This window comes from Dendrobates tinctorius, unplaced genomic scaffold (assembly GCF_039654945.1).
Source record: "Dendrobates tinctorius isolate UK_male_01 unplaced genomic scaffold, ASM3965494v1 ptg000117l, whole genome shotgun sequence".
Taxonomy (NCBI): Eukaryota; Metazoa; Chordata; class Amphibia; order Anura; family Dendrobatidae; genus Dendrobates; species Dendrobates tinctorius.
In genome coordinates this window covers 9,475,830-9,492,850 of record NW_027361785.1, presented here as the reverse complement: position 1 = coordinate 9,492,850, position 17,021 = coordinate 9,475,830, and the positions used below count along the sequence as shown (strand labels likewise).

The following is a 17,021-nucleotide window of genomic DNA, read 5'->3' as shown; positions in this document are numbered from 1 at the left end:
GGCAGGAAGTGGCCAATCAGTGGTGGGGGCATGGCATGAGGCCAAGTAGTAATCTCCTGCTGATATCACAATGATTTTATAAAAACTACAATAAAGGAGCCCGGTAAGTGATTGTATGGAATCATCAGTATTGCTGGAATCATGGTCTCTGCCCCTACATTATGCTATTCTCAGATTAGGTAGCAAATACCTGACAAATTCCTTTGAAGTTGAAGTCACAAAAAATCACCTCCACGGATTCCATGTCAACAAACTTAGTAATTTGTTTAGGCTGGTTTCACATTAGCGCATTTTATGCGCACGCACGGCCGGGGGTAGCTCCGCCCCCGAGCCGGCTCTCTGCCCGGCGTGCCCGCCCCTTCCTTGTAGCGCCGCCTCCTAGCGGACAGCGGCGCCTGCGATCGGCGCACCCTATCTTTAGCATAGGGTGCGCCGATCGTGCACAGGCCGTGCGCTAGTTGCGCTTTGACCTGTGCTGCGCACTTTTGACGGTGCGCCGTGCGCGCCAAAATCAAACTTTTCGGATTTTGGCGCGCACGGCGCACCGTCAAAAGTGCGCAGCGCAGGTCAAAGCGCAACTAGCGCACGGCCTGCGCACGATCGGCGCACCCTATGCTAAAGATAGGGTGCGCCGATCGCAGGCGCCGCTGTCCGCTAGGAGGCGGCGCTACAAGGAAGGGGCGGGCACGCCGGGCAGAGAGCCGGATCGGGGGCGGAGCTACCCCCGGCCGTGCGTGCGCTGAAAATGCGCTAATGTGAAACCGGCCTTAGAAGGTCTACTTTATCATCATTTGTTGGAAAAATTGCTTGTGTCATGTACAAGCAGATAATTTTGTCTATAATTCACTATATCAAAATTCAATTAAGTTATAAATTACATACACCAAGTTCATTGTGACTTTAAATAGCTAGGAAAATTCCGTAAAATGATGTCATGGTTTAGAAGCTTCTGACAGGCTAAGTGACAAAAATTAATGACTAACTAAACCAAACCATTATCTTTTTTTAACCTCTTCCCGACCGCCCACAGTAGATAAACGTTGGCGCTTGCTGGGCTTTGTGCAGCGCCGACGTTTATCTACTGTCGGCGGTTTTGTGCCCCCCGGGACCCCCTCATACCTTATAACGCGGGGATCCCGGTGCACAATGCATGCTGGCACCCCCGACGTCATCGAGACCTGATTGGTTCAGGTCCTGATGACGTCGCGTCACAGCAGCCAATGAGAGAGCTCGCTGGGAAAGCTGCTTGTTTCCCGGCGATCTCCCTCATTATAACGCGACTTCTCCTCTGAGCTCATGCTGACAGATGAGCAGAGGTGAAGCAGCGTTACAGTGTGACTAGATCGCTGCCTGGCACAGCTGATCGCTGCCTGGCACAGCTGTGTCAGGCAGCGATCTTGTCACACAGTAACGCTGCTTCTCCTCTGATCATCTGTCAGTGTGAGATCAGAGGAGAAGTAGCGTTACTATGTGCCGGGCAGCGATCTTGTCACATAGTAACGCTGCTTCTCCTCTGATCATCTGCCAGTGTGAGATCAGAGGAGAAGTGGCGTTAATGTGAGTCAAAAATACAAAAAATAAAAAACACAAAAATAAAAAAAAAAGTAAAGAAAAAAAAAGCAGGTAGGCAGGCTAGGGCTAGGGCTAGGGTTAGGGCTAGGGTTAGGGTTAGGGGTGTGTTGGGGTTAGGGTTGGAATTCGAATTGGGGGTTTCCACTGTTTAGGTACATCAGGGGCTCTGTAAATGCAATATGACGCCCGCAGACCATTCCATCAAAGTCTGCATTCCAGAACGTCACTACTTCCCTTCCGAGTCCCACCGTGTGCCCAAACAGTGGTCACCCCCCCACATGTGGGGTACCAGCGTACTCAGGACAAATTGGACAACAACTCTTAGGGTCCAATTTCTCCTGTTACCCTTGTGAAAATAAAAATTGGGAGCTAAAAGATCATTTTTGTGGAAAAAAAAATGATTTTTTTATTTTCACGGCTCTACATTATAAACTTTAGTGAAACACTTGGGGGTTCAAAGTGCTCACCACACATCTAGATAAGTTCCTTGGGGGGGTCTAGTTTCCAAAAAGGGGTCACTTGTGGAGGATTTCCACTGTTTAGGCACATCAGGGGCTCTGCAAACGCGACATGACACCCGCAGACCATTCCATCAAAGTCTGCATTCCAAAACGTCACTACTTCCCTTCCGATCCCCACCGTGTGCCCAAACAGTAGTTTTCTTCCACATATGGGGTACCAGTGTACTCAGGACAAATTGGACAACAACTTTTGGGGTCCAATTCCTCCTGTTACCCTTGTGAAAATAAAAAATTGGGGGCTAAAAGATCATGTTTGTGGAACAAAAATGATTTTTTATTTTCATGGCTCTACGTTATAAACTTCTGTGAAGCACTTGGGGGTTCAAAGTGCTCACCACACATCTAGATAAGTTCTTTAAGGGGTCTAGTTTCCAAAATGGGGTCACTTGTGGGGGTTTCCACTGTTTAGGCACATTAGGGGCTCTCCAAATGCGACATGGCGTCCTATCTCAATTCCAGCCAATTCTGCATTGAAAAAGTCAAACGGCACTCCTTCCTTTCTGAGCTCTGCCGTGTGCTCAAACAGTGGTTTTGCCCCACATACGGGGTATCGGCGTATTTGGGAGAAATTGCACAAAAAATGTTGTGGTTCATTTTCTGTTTTTACACTTGTGAAAATAAAAAAAATGGTTCTGAAGTAAAATGTTTGTGAAAAAAAGTTAAATGTTTAAAGTTAAAATATTTTTTCCTTCCACATTCCATTCATTCATATGAAGCACCTGAAGGGTTAATAAACTTCTTGAATGTGGTTTTGAGTACATTGAGAGGTGCAGTTTTTAGAATGTGAGGTGGTCCCTAAAAAAAATGGTGTTGTAAATTTTGTTGTAAAAATGAGAAATCGCTGGTCAACTTTTAACCCTTATAACTTCCAAAAAAAAAAAAATTATGTTTCCAAAATTGTGCAGATGTAAAGTAGACATGTGGGAAATGTTATTTATTAACTATTTTGTGCGATATCACTCTCTGATTTAAGGGCATAAAAATTAAAAGTTTGAAAATTGCAAAATTTTCAAAATTTTTGCCAAATTTCGATTTTTTTAACATATAAGCGCAGTTCATATCTAAGAAATTTTACCACTATCCTGAAGTACAATATGTCATGAGAAAACAGTGTCAGAATCAGCAGGATCCGTTGAAGCGTTCTAGAGTTATGGCCTCATAAAGTGACACTGGTCAGAATTGAAAAAATTGGCCTGGTCACGAAGGCAAAAACAGGCTCAGGCGCGAAAGGGTTAATATTGGAGTGCCTTTTTAATTGCAAGCAGATCGACTGAGGTCTGGGTCCTAAGACCCTCACCTTGCTCATAAAAAAAAAAAAAATCACCATAATGGGCCTGTGAACTACATTAGATTCCTCTGCTTTTATTGGCCTCCTGCTGAACCATGAACAGAGGGGAAACGTGTAGAGGCAATAGCTGGGAATGACAAGTATCTGTTTTTCTCGAATTACCAATATGAGAAATACATTTTTTTATCTGTAATATTTGCCCTTCTGCTTGTTGTTTTGGCCACTGTTTTAATTATTACACTGGGATATTTATTTTTCTGGTCATTATCATCACAGGGACATAAAGGGCAGTTAAAAGTCACCGTAGAGCAGGGGTGCCATACTCGTTCATCACTTAAGGTGCCAACCTCCATGGCTAGGCAGTATCTGTATATAGGGCACAGTTGTAGGGCATTCTTAGTGCCCCCCGGTAGCATCGTAGTTTATCATATAGGAGCCCCGTTCTTTAAGCCCTTTTTAGGGCTGTTTTGGTGTATTAGTTTGTCTTGTCTCTTTATTGCTGGAGTATTATATATACTTTTAATGCATATCTAATAATTTGCTGTTATTATGGGATATTTACATTATATATATTCTAATGACCCTCATGTCATTGATATACAGGGTGGGCAATTTATATGAATACATCTAAACAAAATGGGAATGGTTGGTGATATCAACTTCCTGTTTGTGTTTAGTATATGGGAGGGGGGAAAACTTTTCAAGATGGGTGGTGACCATGGCCATTTTGGATCCAACTATTTTTCCAATGGGAAGAGGGTCATGTGACACATCAAGCTTATTGAGAATTAAACAAGAAAAACAATGGTGTGCTTGGTTTTAATGTAACTTTATTCTTTCATGAGTAATTTACAAGTTTATGACCATTTATAAAATGTGTTCATAGTGCTGCACATTGTGTTGGATTGTCAATGCAACCCTCTTCTCCCACTCTTAACACACTGATAGCAACACCGCAGAAGAAATGCTAGTCTAAGGGGCTCAGATTCCTTGTAGGAATACTCGGACCTGATACCCATAATGTGGTGGTGCACCATCTTGCTGGAAAAACTCAGGGAACGTGTCATCTTCAGTGCATAAAAAGGGCAACACATCATCATGTAGCAATTTCAGATACCCAGTGGCATTGAGGTTTCCACTGATGAAGATTGATGGTATGGTGTGATATATGGGGTACAAAGATAGTGAAGCCAATTATGGGTGTCAAGTCTGAGCATTCCCACATGAACAGTTTCCTGGAAAGTGGATTGGGCGCCGTGAGTCAGTTGAATGGCCACCAAGGTCTCCCAATCTGACCCCCTTAGACTTTTATCTTTGGGGTCATCTAAAGGCAATTGCCTATGCCGTGAAGATACGAGATGTGCAGCATCTGAAACATCAGATACTGGAAGCCTGTGCTAGCATTTCTTCTGTGGTGTTGCTATCGGTGTGTCAAGAGTGGGAGAAGAGGGTTGCATTGACAATCCAACACAATGGGCAGCACTAAGAACACATTTTATAAATGGTCATGAACTTGTAAATAACTCATGAAAGAATAAAGTTACGTTAAAACCAAGCACACCATTGTTTTTCTTGTGAAATGCTCAGTAAGCTTGGTGTGTCACATGACCCTCTTCCCATTAAAAAATAAAGTTGGATCCAAAATGTCCAACTTCCAAATGGCCGCCATGGTCACCACCCATCTGGAAAAGTTTCCCCCCTCCCATATACTAATGTGCCACAAACAGGAAGTTGATATCACCAACCATTCCCATTTTATTTAGGTGTATCCATATAAATGGCCCACCCTGTATATTATACAGTGCCTTTTTAATTGCAAGCAGATCGGCGAGGGTCTGGGTCTAAAGATCCTCACCCATTGCTCATAGAAAAACAAAAGTTGTGCATCAAAGGCGACAGGAGCACAGGCAGAAGATGTGCGCTCCTTCTGCCTGAGCTGCGCCCCTCTCAGGCATTGTTTGAGGGGGAGAGGGTTAAGCAATCGGGAGGTTCTTAGGACTCAGACCCTCTCCAACCTGATTGCTATTGAAATATATTGAAATAACCATAATAAAAATGGAGTTACTCCAAGTTAGGGTAATTGGAGGTTACATGTGCCAGTAATTTGAAGGTGTTGTCCTCTTTCATAAAACTTTTTTTCTGCTGATTCAGTTCATTGAAAACAAACTGCGCTTTACTTACACTCCCCGAGTTGAAAGCTTTGTCTCCACGTTTCAGTAGTGATTGTGTATAGTCTGCAGCGGAGACATGTCGACAGCGATGCAGTCAATCACTGAACTGGCTCTACTGATGTAGATGGTTCAAGTACCTCAACGCAGCGATTGGATGCAGAGCTCTAGACGTGACATCACCACTGCAGACAAACAGAGAATGTGGCAGACATAACTGAACCCGGGTGGGTAAGTTAAGTATGGTTTATTTTTTGAGATTGAACTTGGCCAGCAAACAAAAGCTTTCTGGAAAAGGAGAACCGCTCAAACCTGTTCAAGATCTGGTGATTTTTCATTTTTGATATTTTTTTGTCTCCTTCTTTCAAGAGTCATCAATCTTTTATTTTTCTGTTTACATAGCCATAAATAAGCTACATTTTGTAATAACACCATATAATGTATTGAAAAATGGGAAAAAAAATTTAAATGGGGTGAAATGATGAAACAAATGCAATTCCGATATTGTTTTTTGTTTTTACAGCGTTTTGTGTACAGGATAAATGACTTTGTATCATAATTCTCCAGGTGAGTACTTCCAGGTTTGGTGATGTCATGGGAAAACAAATCAGCAAAGACACTAGGAAAAAAATTTAAAGAGAACCTGATAGCTTATACATTCTGCCCAATCCACATGCTGCATGTATCAGGCACTGATATGAACTCAGCCAGGTACTGTATATTTGAAAAGCATATTTTAATAGACGCTAGGGAAAGAGCCGCAATATAAACTAGTTGGACAGTTGGTCCCCGGCGGCTTCTTCCCAGCCTGCTACCCTGGATTGACAAGTCTTGTCTATGTGTGCGAACAAACCGAGAAGTTCCGGGTGGCTTTTAAAGTTCGTTTTTTCTCTGAAAGGCAGCAGCGTTTAAAAGTCAAGAACATACCTGTCTGAATTCATACAGCCAGCGTCTGATACATGCTGCCCAATCAGTTGTCAGGTTAGCTTTAAAGTTTGGTACATCCTGGGAAGCAATTTTCAAACCTCTAAAAGGTATTAATGATCATCTGTTCAAACAATAATATGTAGTTTAAATATCATGGGACCGCAAAGCCATTGTGCCATTCGGGAAGGAAACGTATTGTATCTCTTAGAGGTGAACATACTTAGGTGCGAAAAATGCAAATACATTCATGAACAGCAAAAGACCCTGTTGAGCACGATAAATAAGCCAGTAGAAAACTATCCAAATCAACAGAAAAATATGTCCAACATCGACATGACCTGAAAGGCCTCTCAACAAGGAAGAAAAAACTGCTCCAAAATTAGCACATAAAAAAAAGGTAACAATTTTCAACTATTTAGAGGAATGCATTCTGGTTTGATGAATTAAAAATTGAACTGTTCGGCCAAAATGATCATCATTGTTTTTAAGATAAAGGGTAAGGTTTGCAAGCAAAATAACATCATCCAGGTTAATATTGTAGGGGTACCTTGCTGCATGAGGGACTGATGTATTTTACAAAATAGATGACATTATGAGTAGAAATGGGCAGACTCCAGGATATTTGGGTCCGGCGGGTTTGGCCAAACAGCAAAAAAAAAAAAAGTTTGGTTTAGGGTACCATAAACAGGACCCGGACTCCGTTCACTTGAACGCTGTGCCAAACACCACTTATGATTGGTCAGACAGCTGCGGTTCCCACTCAAATTACTGCATGAGCACACAGCTGTGACTGGAGTTATAAAGTTTACCTCCGGTTACTGGTGCCTGCCGATGTGAGTACTGCTCCCATTAGCCGACGCCTGTTGCCGCCAACAGTGAGAGCAGACGCCGGCTAATTGGAGAAATCATCAGCCGACTCTTGCGCTGTAAATAAATAATTTAAAAAAACGGCATGGGTTCCCCTGTATTTTTGATAACCAGCCAGTCAAAACTCAAAGCTGGGGGCTGCAATCCTCAACTGTCAACTTTAGCAAGGTTGGTTATCAAAAAAAGAGGGGTCCCCATGCTGTTTTTTTAAATTATTTACATAAATTTTTTTTTAAAAACATGGGGGTCTCCCTAATTTTTGACAACCAGCCTTGCTAAAGCAGACAGCTACGAGCTGATATTCTCTAGCTGGTAAGGGGCCATACAAGACATCAGCTAAGAAGACAATGCTTAGCCATAAATAGGTCTTGTAAATCAACAATGACTTTAAGAATACTTCCATAGTTGTGGCCACTATACACAATATATAGTTCTAAGTTGCAAAAACCATAATTAAATGACTGAATCAGAAATTGGATGTTACACCAATAAAGACAGAGCCTGTTTTTGTACCAAAAATACCTGATGTCAAATATATAAACGTGTCTACATTTATTATGAAGCTAAGAAACCACCTAAATAAATACCACCATAGTATCCATAGAATAGGTGATAGAATGTTTAGCAATTCAACAATAAAAGTGCACACACTCTATTTAAGAAAGGTAAGGACTCCAAGAAGATTAATTGCTGATCCAAATAGTCATTATATCAAAAATACCATAGTGAACTTACAAAAAGTGCGATGTCCAGTCCTCATTCCTCCAGTACTCTGATTGGCTGTCTAAGAATATATTATGTCCGGCATCCCTCTTCCACGACATGCCCCCTGAGGAAGTGTGTGACGAAACGCGCATCGGGGTGGAGGAATGAGGACTGGACATCGCACTTTTTATAAGTTCACTATGGAATTTTTGATATAATAACTATTTTCATCAGCAATTAATCTTCTTGGAGTCCTTACCTTTCTTAAATAGAGTATGTGCATTTATATTGTTTTGAATTGCTAAACATTCTATCACCTAGTCTATGGATACTATGGTGGTATTTATTTAGGTGGTTTCTTAGCTTCATAATAAATGTAGACACATTTATATATTTGACATCAGGTATTTTAGGTACAAAAACAGGCTCTGTCTTTATTAGTGTACCATCCAATTTCTGATTCAGTCGTTAAATATGGTTTTTGCAACTTAGAACTATATATTGTGTATAATGATGTCCTTAGGCTACTTTCACACTAGCTTTTTTGCGCTGCGCCTCGTGCGCATTCCAAACGCATTAAGTGTTTTGCATGCGTTTGCTGTTTTTTCGCGCATGCGATTAACCAGTTTGTTGCCATAACTCTAAAAACGCATGTGATTTTAAACGCATGCGTGCGCATGTCCTAGCGCATGCGTGCGATCCCATAGATGGTAATTTTTTTTGTGCATTCCGGCCGCTAACGTGCGCATGCGTTTTTTGGCAGCAGTTGGGCGCACAGAAAAATGCAACATGTTGCGTCTGGCGCACTTGGGCGCACACCTGGAAAAAACGCAGCGCATGAAAACGCACATGAATGCGTACAAGCACTATACCATGCGCCCGCCATGTTAAAGATAGGGGAGCAATGCGCACAAGGCGCAGCACTAAAAAGCGCAAGTGTGAAACCAGCCTTAGCCAGAAAAATTCCTCACATTGGAGGCACTTTTTTTCTTGAATTTTATTTTGTCATATTGTTATTTAATAAAATATTGATTTTATTGACTTTTGTTATCTTGTGCTTTCTTGGTCACCTTTCTCTTGGAGTAGAGACAGAGGAAGTCATCAGGATTTCTACAGTTCTGTGAGATTCCTGGGTCGTCTTGCACACACTGGTACAGATTTTCAATGATGTTCAGATCATGGGACTGTGTGAGCCATTGTAAAACTTTCAGCTTATGCCTTTTGATGTAGTCTATTGTGGATTTTTACATGTGTTTAGGATCATTAACCATTTGTAGAGGCCATCCTCTTTTCAACTTCTGCTTTTTTACAGCTTGTGCTATGTCTGCATCAAGAATTTGTTGAAATGTCATTGAATCCATTCTTCCCTCTACCCATGAAATGTTGGCTGCAAGACAACCCCAAATGATCCACCCCCATGCTTAATGGTTAGCAAGATGTTCTTTTTCTGAAATGCTGTGCCCTCTTTTATCCACACATACCTTTGATCGTTGTGGCCAAAGAGTTCTATTTTAACCTCATCGATCCACAGGACTTTTTTCCAAAATGCATCAGGCTTGTTTAGATGTTCTTTTGCATACTTCTGTATACTTTGTAAGGTGAGGATGCAGGAGAGGTTTTCTTTTGATGACTTTCGCATGGGCCTCCACCATTTTCAGAGTGCTAAGAAGCTGCTTAGAAGAACCCATGGCTGCTGTTTTTCGGCACAAGTTTAGAGGGGCTGGGTTTTTATAAAGCTGGGAAATTTGCATTACCTGGCCTTTCCTAACAATGAGAGTGAGCAAGGTTTGAAAGCTTGGTTACAGTTATCTAAGCACACAAATCTCCAAGGGTGCCCAAACATTTGCATCGGCCCATTTTCCTTTTAGTAATTTTAAAAATGTTGAAAAAAATTAAAAAAATTTTTGTGCCTAAAATACAAAGGAAACGTGTCATCATTTACTTTAGGCCTTTTAGAGATCATTTCCTTGTCAACTTGCGTAAGTGTTCACAACAACAGTAATTTTGACCAGGGATATCCAAACTTTTACATGCCAATGTATACACTACTCCCAAAAAGTTAAGTGATATTTTGGCTTTTGAGCAAAATTTCAGGATGAACCTAAAATGCACTTTAACCTTTGCAGGTCAACTTAATGTGACTGTCTCTAAACTTTTGAATGCTCATGTCCAACTGTTAAATGTTTCAGTAATGTTTGCACAATTTGCTTTTCTCTAAAAAGGAGCTTAATGGTAAAATTCACAACAGGTTTTTGGTCCATGAATTGGCCAATAAATTTTGGGGTTCAATTAGAATTGGTATTAAACAATCCTCCTCATGATGCCATTCACATCATGAGACCATGACGACACCTAACAATTGAGCAACAGTACCTCACAATTGTGAGGCTTCAAGCAGGAGGTTCTCAGATGGAAGTGGCCACTGAGCTTAGAGTGTCACAGAATGTCATCAGCAGGTGACAGAGATACAGAGACTGGAAGAGTCAGAGAAGTGGACTTCCTATGGCCACATTCTACACTGATGACCGATTCATTGTGAACAATACCCTCCGAAACCGGATGATGAATGCCACACAACTCCAGCCATATTTAAGGGAGGTGAGATGCACTCAAGCGTCAAGTCAGACCAAGTGAAACAGTTCACATCAGCATGGTCTGCGTGCTAAATGACCTGCAAGGGTACCTGACCACACCACCAGGCACAGGTGTCATCGTCTTGCATAGGCCAGGGTGAATGTACACTGGACGAGGGACTAGTAGGCCACAGTGCTGTTCACTGATGAAAGTCAACTCATGCCGAGCAAAAATTATGGCCACCATCAATGTTGGAGACATCAAGGAGAAGGCATCAGCCACTGTTGTCAGCAGATAAGCCATAGGTTGTGGTGGTGTTACAGTGTGGGCAGGTGTGTCTAGTCAATACACAACTGCTCTACACTTTGTGAATGGTACAGTGACAAGCCCCTACTACTTGAATAGCATAATTAATCCAGTCATTCTGCCTTTGCATATACCGTACAGACCTAATTTTATCTTCATGGACGACATTGCTCCAGCTCATTGAGGTTGCATCATTAAGGAATGGCTCCAGGAGACTGGGGTTCGTCAAATGGAGTGGCCTGTACTTTCTCCAGACCTGAATCCCATAGAAAAGCTATGGGATTAACTGTAATTGATGCTGAAGGCCAGATGACAAGTTATTGAGACATTGACATTTTTTGTTGGGGTATACCCACCACTGTTGTTGGCTTTTGTTTCAATTAATTGTTTGAAATGAGAAAATTACCATTGCATGCGTCTACTTACCGTAAATGCCATACTTTCATGCTAAAATATCAATTTAGCATGAACTTTTTACATTTTACATAAATTCGGAAGAACTCAGAGCAGCACTAGTTCTCACTCCTTCTGGGTGTCATTAATTTCTGAAGACAGTGAGAGTGAAGTGGTCAATATCATTGTCTGCAGGGTTCATGTGGCATAACGTCACGCGAGCGTCGGGAAACCCATTGCGGTCATCGCCAGAATGGCGCCGGCACTGGAGGTGAGTACATGCTGTTTTTACTTTATATGGGGGAATAAAGCAATTGAGAAGACATTGCCACAGTAGTTGACAACCACTTTAATCCAAAATTTCCTAACAAGTTTAATTTAAAAAGGACACGCGAATTGCATTTTTTTATGTCCTTGAAGACCACACAATGCTTTTTCCTGATAAAAATGTATCCATGTATCCATAGCCAAGTGACATACAAATGAATACAAAGAGCAACAATTCAGCCCAGAGGTCATAAATTTGTGAAGAAGCACAGATCATAGCCAGGAAGATAAATCAAGGGCAGGAATATATGAAAATATTTGTAAGAACTATCAGAAAACACAAACAACTCATTAAATACTTCAAAAAGTCTGTTCAGCTTCTTAAAACTTTTCTAGGGAAGCTAGATTCACTATACAACTCACATGATGCTACTGAAAAAGGATCTACACACATGCACATTAGACAGAAATCAACCAAAATGACCACTGACATCTGTCATGTGGGTTGTCGTTTGGGAAGGGGAGGTGAGGGTGATATTAATTGTTGCTAAAAGTCCACAAAATTAAATCCATTACATTAAAAAGGGGTGAAATCAAGAAGAAACACTTTATAAGACCTATAAAACATATAAGAATGCATGTCCTTAACCAGAACCCTGTCACGTACAGGCTAAGATTATACAATCAGATAAAAATAAAAAATCAACCGATTTTCATCCAGACAAAAATGGATGATTTGTCATCTGCATTGTCATCTATATGCAATTTGTATGTCATCTGCTTTATACATCAGCATTGAATAACATTCAGAAGACCAAATACAGTTTCCTATGTTAAAGTATCCATAAAAATCAGATGATATACAATTGATCCACACAATTTTTTGTCTGCAAACCCATAGACTTGATTAAACTAATGCATGCTGCAATATTTTTTTTCACGGGGACATTGGTCAGTTTGAAAAAAAAAAAAAACGGTCATCTGAACAGCCCAATTGTGTAAAATAAAACCATTTGCTGTCTCCGTAATGTCAGTTATATCCAAAGACGGCACTTGAAGCAAAACTACGGTCGGGAGAACTTAGCCTTATCTAAAGTGGAGAGCAGCTCACCCGATAGGACTCATCTCACCCCTGCATTACCAAATAATGTGAGCAGACATCTTTTCATGATCACATCAACATTGAGGGACCTGTCATCTAGAACAGAGTTTTCCAAACTGGAGAACATCTTTATCAAGAAATAAAAATAACTTCCTTTCTATTCACATTCGGGTAAATCTATGCATTGTAAAGCTCAGAGTCTGCAATACAGATTTGTTTTACGGTGTGGCAATTGTGTTTTCTTAAAATGGCACACAGTTGCAGAAATCAATAAATGAAGCTAATAATGGCCCCACTCTCCACCCCTACCCTGAGAAAAGGTCACATGTGTGGCTGTAAATTTCTAAGGTCAAAAGAAATCCTAGTACAGACAGCCTCTGGCAACATACTCTAGTGGTACTATTTTTTAATATGTGAACAAAAGACATCTGTTTCAGGGTATGGCGCCAATCAATAATACAACTGACAGGCAGTTGTAAGCATCATGTCTGACTAGTGACTGAGAAGGGACAAAACAAGAAACGATACAGCGCAGCAAACAAAGTAGTACATGAGCAAACTGAGCTTTGAGACGGACATATACATCAGATAGTTTGATCAGTTTCTCCAGGAAAATCTAGCAGCGGTTTATCGCCAAGGAACAAAAGTAGACAATCGGAACAAGTCCATTAGATAGTCCGCTGATTCTGCTGAAATCGGTGCTCGGCCAACTTTAAGATATATGGGTCCTTTAGATTTGAATTTAGATTATTTTGGGTTGAGTTCACACTCTGCTTAGAAACTGTGTGCTCACATGCCTTAAAGCCACTGGAGTTCAACATATTCTCACTGTAACTATTTGGCTAATATTTTTGTCCTGTTGCATTTATTACATCAGCATATTTTGGAGGATCATACATAGAATGTCATCAGATGGGCTCACAATCGATTTACGCGTCATGCAAATACAGCAAGAACAAACAAGCTTCATATAGAAGTCCTTGGTCAGACTCATAGCAGGACTACAGTGCTGCAAGATAACAGTGCCAACCAATGAGCCACCGTGCCAAATAGATGACATTTCTCGTACCCTAATCTCTGCAATGAGGTTAAAGGGATTATTCACTATTTGGACAATCTCATTTTAATTTAAACAGGTCTACATGATAAATAAACAGCATAAACTCACCTAACTGATCAGTGATGTTGACGCTGTGTCTTCTGGCTCTCACATTACAGTGTTAAGTCCTGAGAACGCTGAAGACCATCAGCGGCCCTTGATGGCCTGCAGTGCTCACACTTTCCCCATACAAAATATGATAATGTCACATGAGTGCCAGTAGACACAGCGCCAGCATTTATGGAAAGGCACAGATGAATATATGCTGGTTTTAATATGGATGGGGCAATGTTACATATAAAAAGAGGTTGTCCAGGTAGTGGTAACCCCTTTAAATTAAATTAAAAGTATTTTAAAGTAGTTAAATCTTTTTGGATATTAACCCCTTTCTGACATCTAGTGCATGCATACAGCAGATGTTGGATATGTGAGTATGAAATGGGCTCAGGAATCAGCAAGATCTGTTCGCTGCTATAAAACCACTTAAATGCTGCTGTCAGTAACTGACAGTGGCATCTAAGTAGTTGAATCAGGTTTATAATGGTACATACGGCATACTAAAAGTTATACTTACAGTTTCAGGATCGTTCTCAAACACCTCCCTGGCCTCCTCTTTACTGCACTTCTCTTCTACACACTCCCGTTCCAAGTGTCCTTGCTTGGTCTCTTCAAATATATGGTTTTCCCTCTTCAGTCGTGGGCGAAGAAACTGTGCTGCTTCATTGGCCTGCAACATGACCCCTGCAGCCAACATATAACAAAAACATACAAAAATATTATTTCTTCTGTGGACAGATTTCCAGATCACAACTAGATTGTGTCACGGAGAATGAATAGCACTCTTTTCCATTCCATCACGTCTGTCAATATAAAACAAGGAAACAGCTACTGCCTACATGTGCAAAGCGGATAGAGACCAAGGCTGTAATAATATTGATTTGAAGGGGCGAATAGTCATTAATTGTATATTATTTTCTTTTTACTTATTATTGGCTAACACTAGCTCCATAGCATTTTTTTTGTAGCTGTCTATTGCCAATTAACTCCATTCAGGGGCGGACATATCATCGATGCAACCTGTGCAGCCTTACAGGGGCCCGAGAGGTAACGGGGTCAACTGCCACCTTCAAAGTACTTAGAATTTTGCATTATAATAAACTATTGGACTGCAAAGGGCCCATATACTGTTCTTGCACAAAGGCCTTTTAATGTCTGTGTCTGCCAGGGACTCCATTGACTGTCAGTGTGTTGGGCTCTTTTGGTGGCAAGAATAGTGCTATATGGTACTTTTCTTGAAGGTAGCTTATAAGTGGATAGAAACCCCAAAGTACCCCACTGATGTTAAAGCTAGCTGCGTCTCTTAGAGAAAGGGCACAAGTTTCTATAATCACTAATAACGGAAATGATTTGTCAGATGGAAATACCCATTGCTCTTCCCATTACTGTTTGATCTGCTGCCTCCGTATGTTCTCATATGATACCCCGCATTAACGATGAAAATCACAGACGTTTGGTTCTTTTTAATCAGAATCATGATTAAAAATCACCCATGTAAGTCTATGGGTCTGTGAAAACCCCAGACGGCTCATGGGTGGAATCAGAGTGTGATTAGCACTGATGTACAGGAGAAGCTTTGGAATTTATGGTTTTATCTTTCCATATGAGAAAATAACTGATGAAGATAAAGATCCAAAATATTGATTACAACGTTTGTCTGCGCTTGGGAAAAATCACTAACCCCCTTCACAACAGAGAAGTTCAAGGCACCTGTGTAGGGATGCCCCAGATCTAAGACTTTTACAACAGTTTTTGCCTTATCTTTCCCCCCCTCCAAAAATAAATTATAAATATATATATCAAAAAGATAAAGGTAACACTAACACAGGATGTGGTATTTTAGTGTTCCCTTTATTATATATATATATATATATATATATATATATATATATATATATATATATATATATATACACACACACACAAGTATAAAGTACTTATATATAAACAAATTTCCAAGGCAAGGCATATGTAAGACAGGCACAAACCGTAGCTGCAAGCTATAATGTGCCAGCAATGCATGGTCATGGCCAAACCAGGGGCATCAGCACTAAAAGCCTTGCTTTATGGCAAGTGACATTTATGTGTTTTAGATCTCTTTATTTAGCTTTGTATTAGAGGTTTGTAGGGTCCCCAGTGTAGAAGCGGAGGAAAGCTCTGCTCCCTGGGGTGACTTCCAGAACCAGTGGGTGCTGACCTTCAGCATTTTGTGCCACTGGCAAACATGAAAACAAAGTCATGCCAGCTGCTTGCCATGTGCAGGGTGAAGCAATCATGGAGACAATGCAGCTGTGTCACCATGCCTCCTCACAGCTGGCACAGTGGGGTGCCAATTACCAGGGGTGACGGGGACATATACGTGCCCTGGGGGGTCCCAGAGTGTGTCCTGCCCTAATAATAAGTCGTAGCCAAGTACTCACTGCCATCCGAGGTCTCCGCAGCCAGCAGGAGGAGAAGCAGCGCGGCTGCCAGGCTGGAGGCGCCGGGCATGGTGATGTCCCTGTATAATGGAGCTGGTGATCACTGCCTGGGAGAGAGAAGCACATTCACAGCTGGCAGCCGGCACAGACTGGAGTCAGCGCCTCACTCCCTCCCTCCCAATCATTTGATAAAAGTTTGCACACATCTCCAGACACACCTCTATGTCCCTGACGTGATCCCCGGCAGCCTCCTCACACCAGGCGGGCACATCAGTCAGCCACCACTAGACATATCGCTCTAGGGACTGCTGTCAGTCATGGAGCATGTGCCCCCACTATCATCACCTATGGGGGACAGCTAATGCCATGGCTCTTCAGTACGTACAATGTGGAGGTGAGGTGACCGGGCTGCGCGCTCTTGTCACTAGAAGTGTAGTGAGAGGAATGGTGTCGGGTGACATGACAGGCCTCCTCCCTACGTGTGCATGTGTTTACCACACAATGGCTGATAATGTGGCACCACCTGCTGACAGGCTCCACTCAGCGCTGCCCTGGATTCTCCCAGCTGTGCAGCCGCCACAATGCACAAGCCAGTCATGTGTGCGGGAACAATGGCTGCTCTGAGGAGAAACCGCTGCTGTATATGCGTCCAGGCAGCTATTGGATACAATGCTGCAAAGGAAGAGAAAAAAGGAAAAAAAAGGAAACTTAATAGTTTATTTGAACAATTAACAAAATGCAAAGTGAATGAAAGA

General features: G+C 41.6%; 1 protein-coding gene across 1 annotated transcript in view; it reads right to left on the bottom strand.

Moving 5' to 3' along the window:
• Positions 1 to 16,742, bottom strand: part of GAS6 (growth arrest specific 6) — a 147,768-nt gene extending 131,026 nt beyond the window's left edge. The window contains 4 exon segments of the mRNA XM_073590521.1: positions 14,364 to 14,530; positions 16,267 to 16,350; positions 16,353 to 16,373; positions 16,652 to 16,742. Of these exon segments, the coding sequence (XP_073446622.1) occupies positions 14,364 to 14,530; positions 16,267 to 16,350; positions 16,353 to 16,373; positions 16,652 to 16,727 (348 nt within the window). The 5' untranslated portion in view covers positions 16,728 to 16,742.
• Between the last annotated feature and the right edge of the window lie 279 nt (positions 16,743 to 17,021).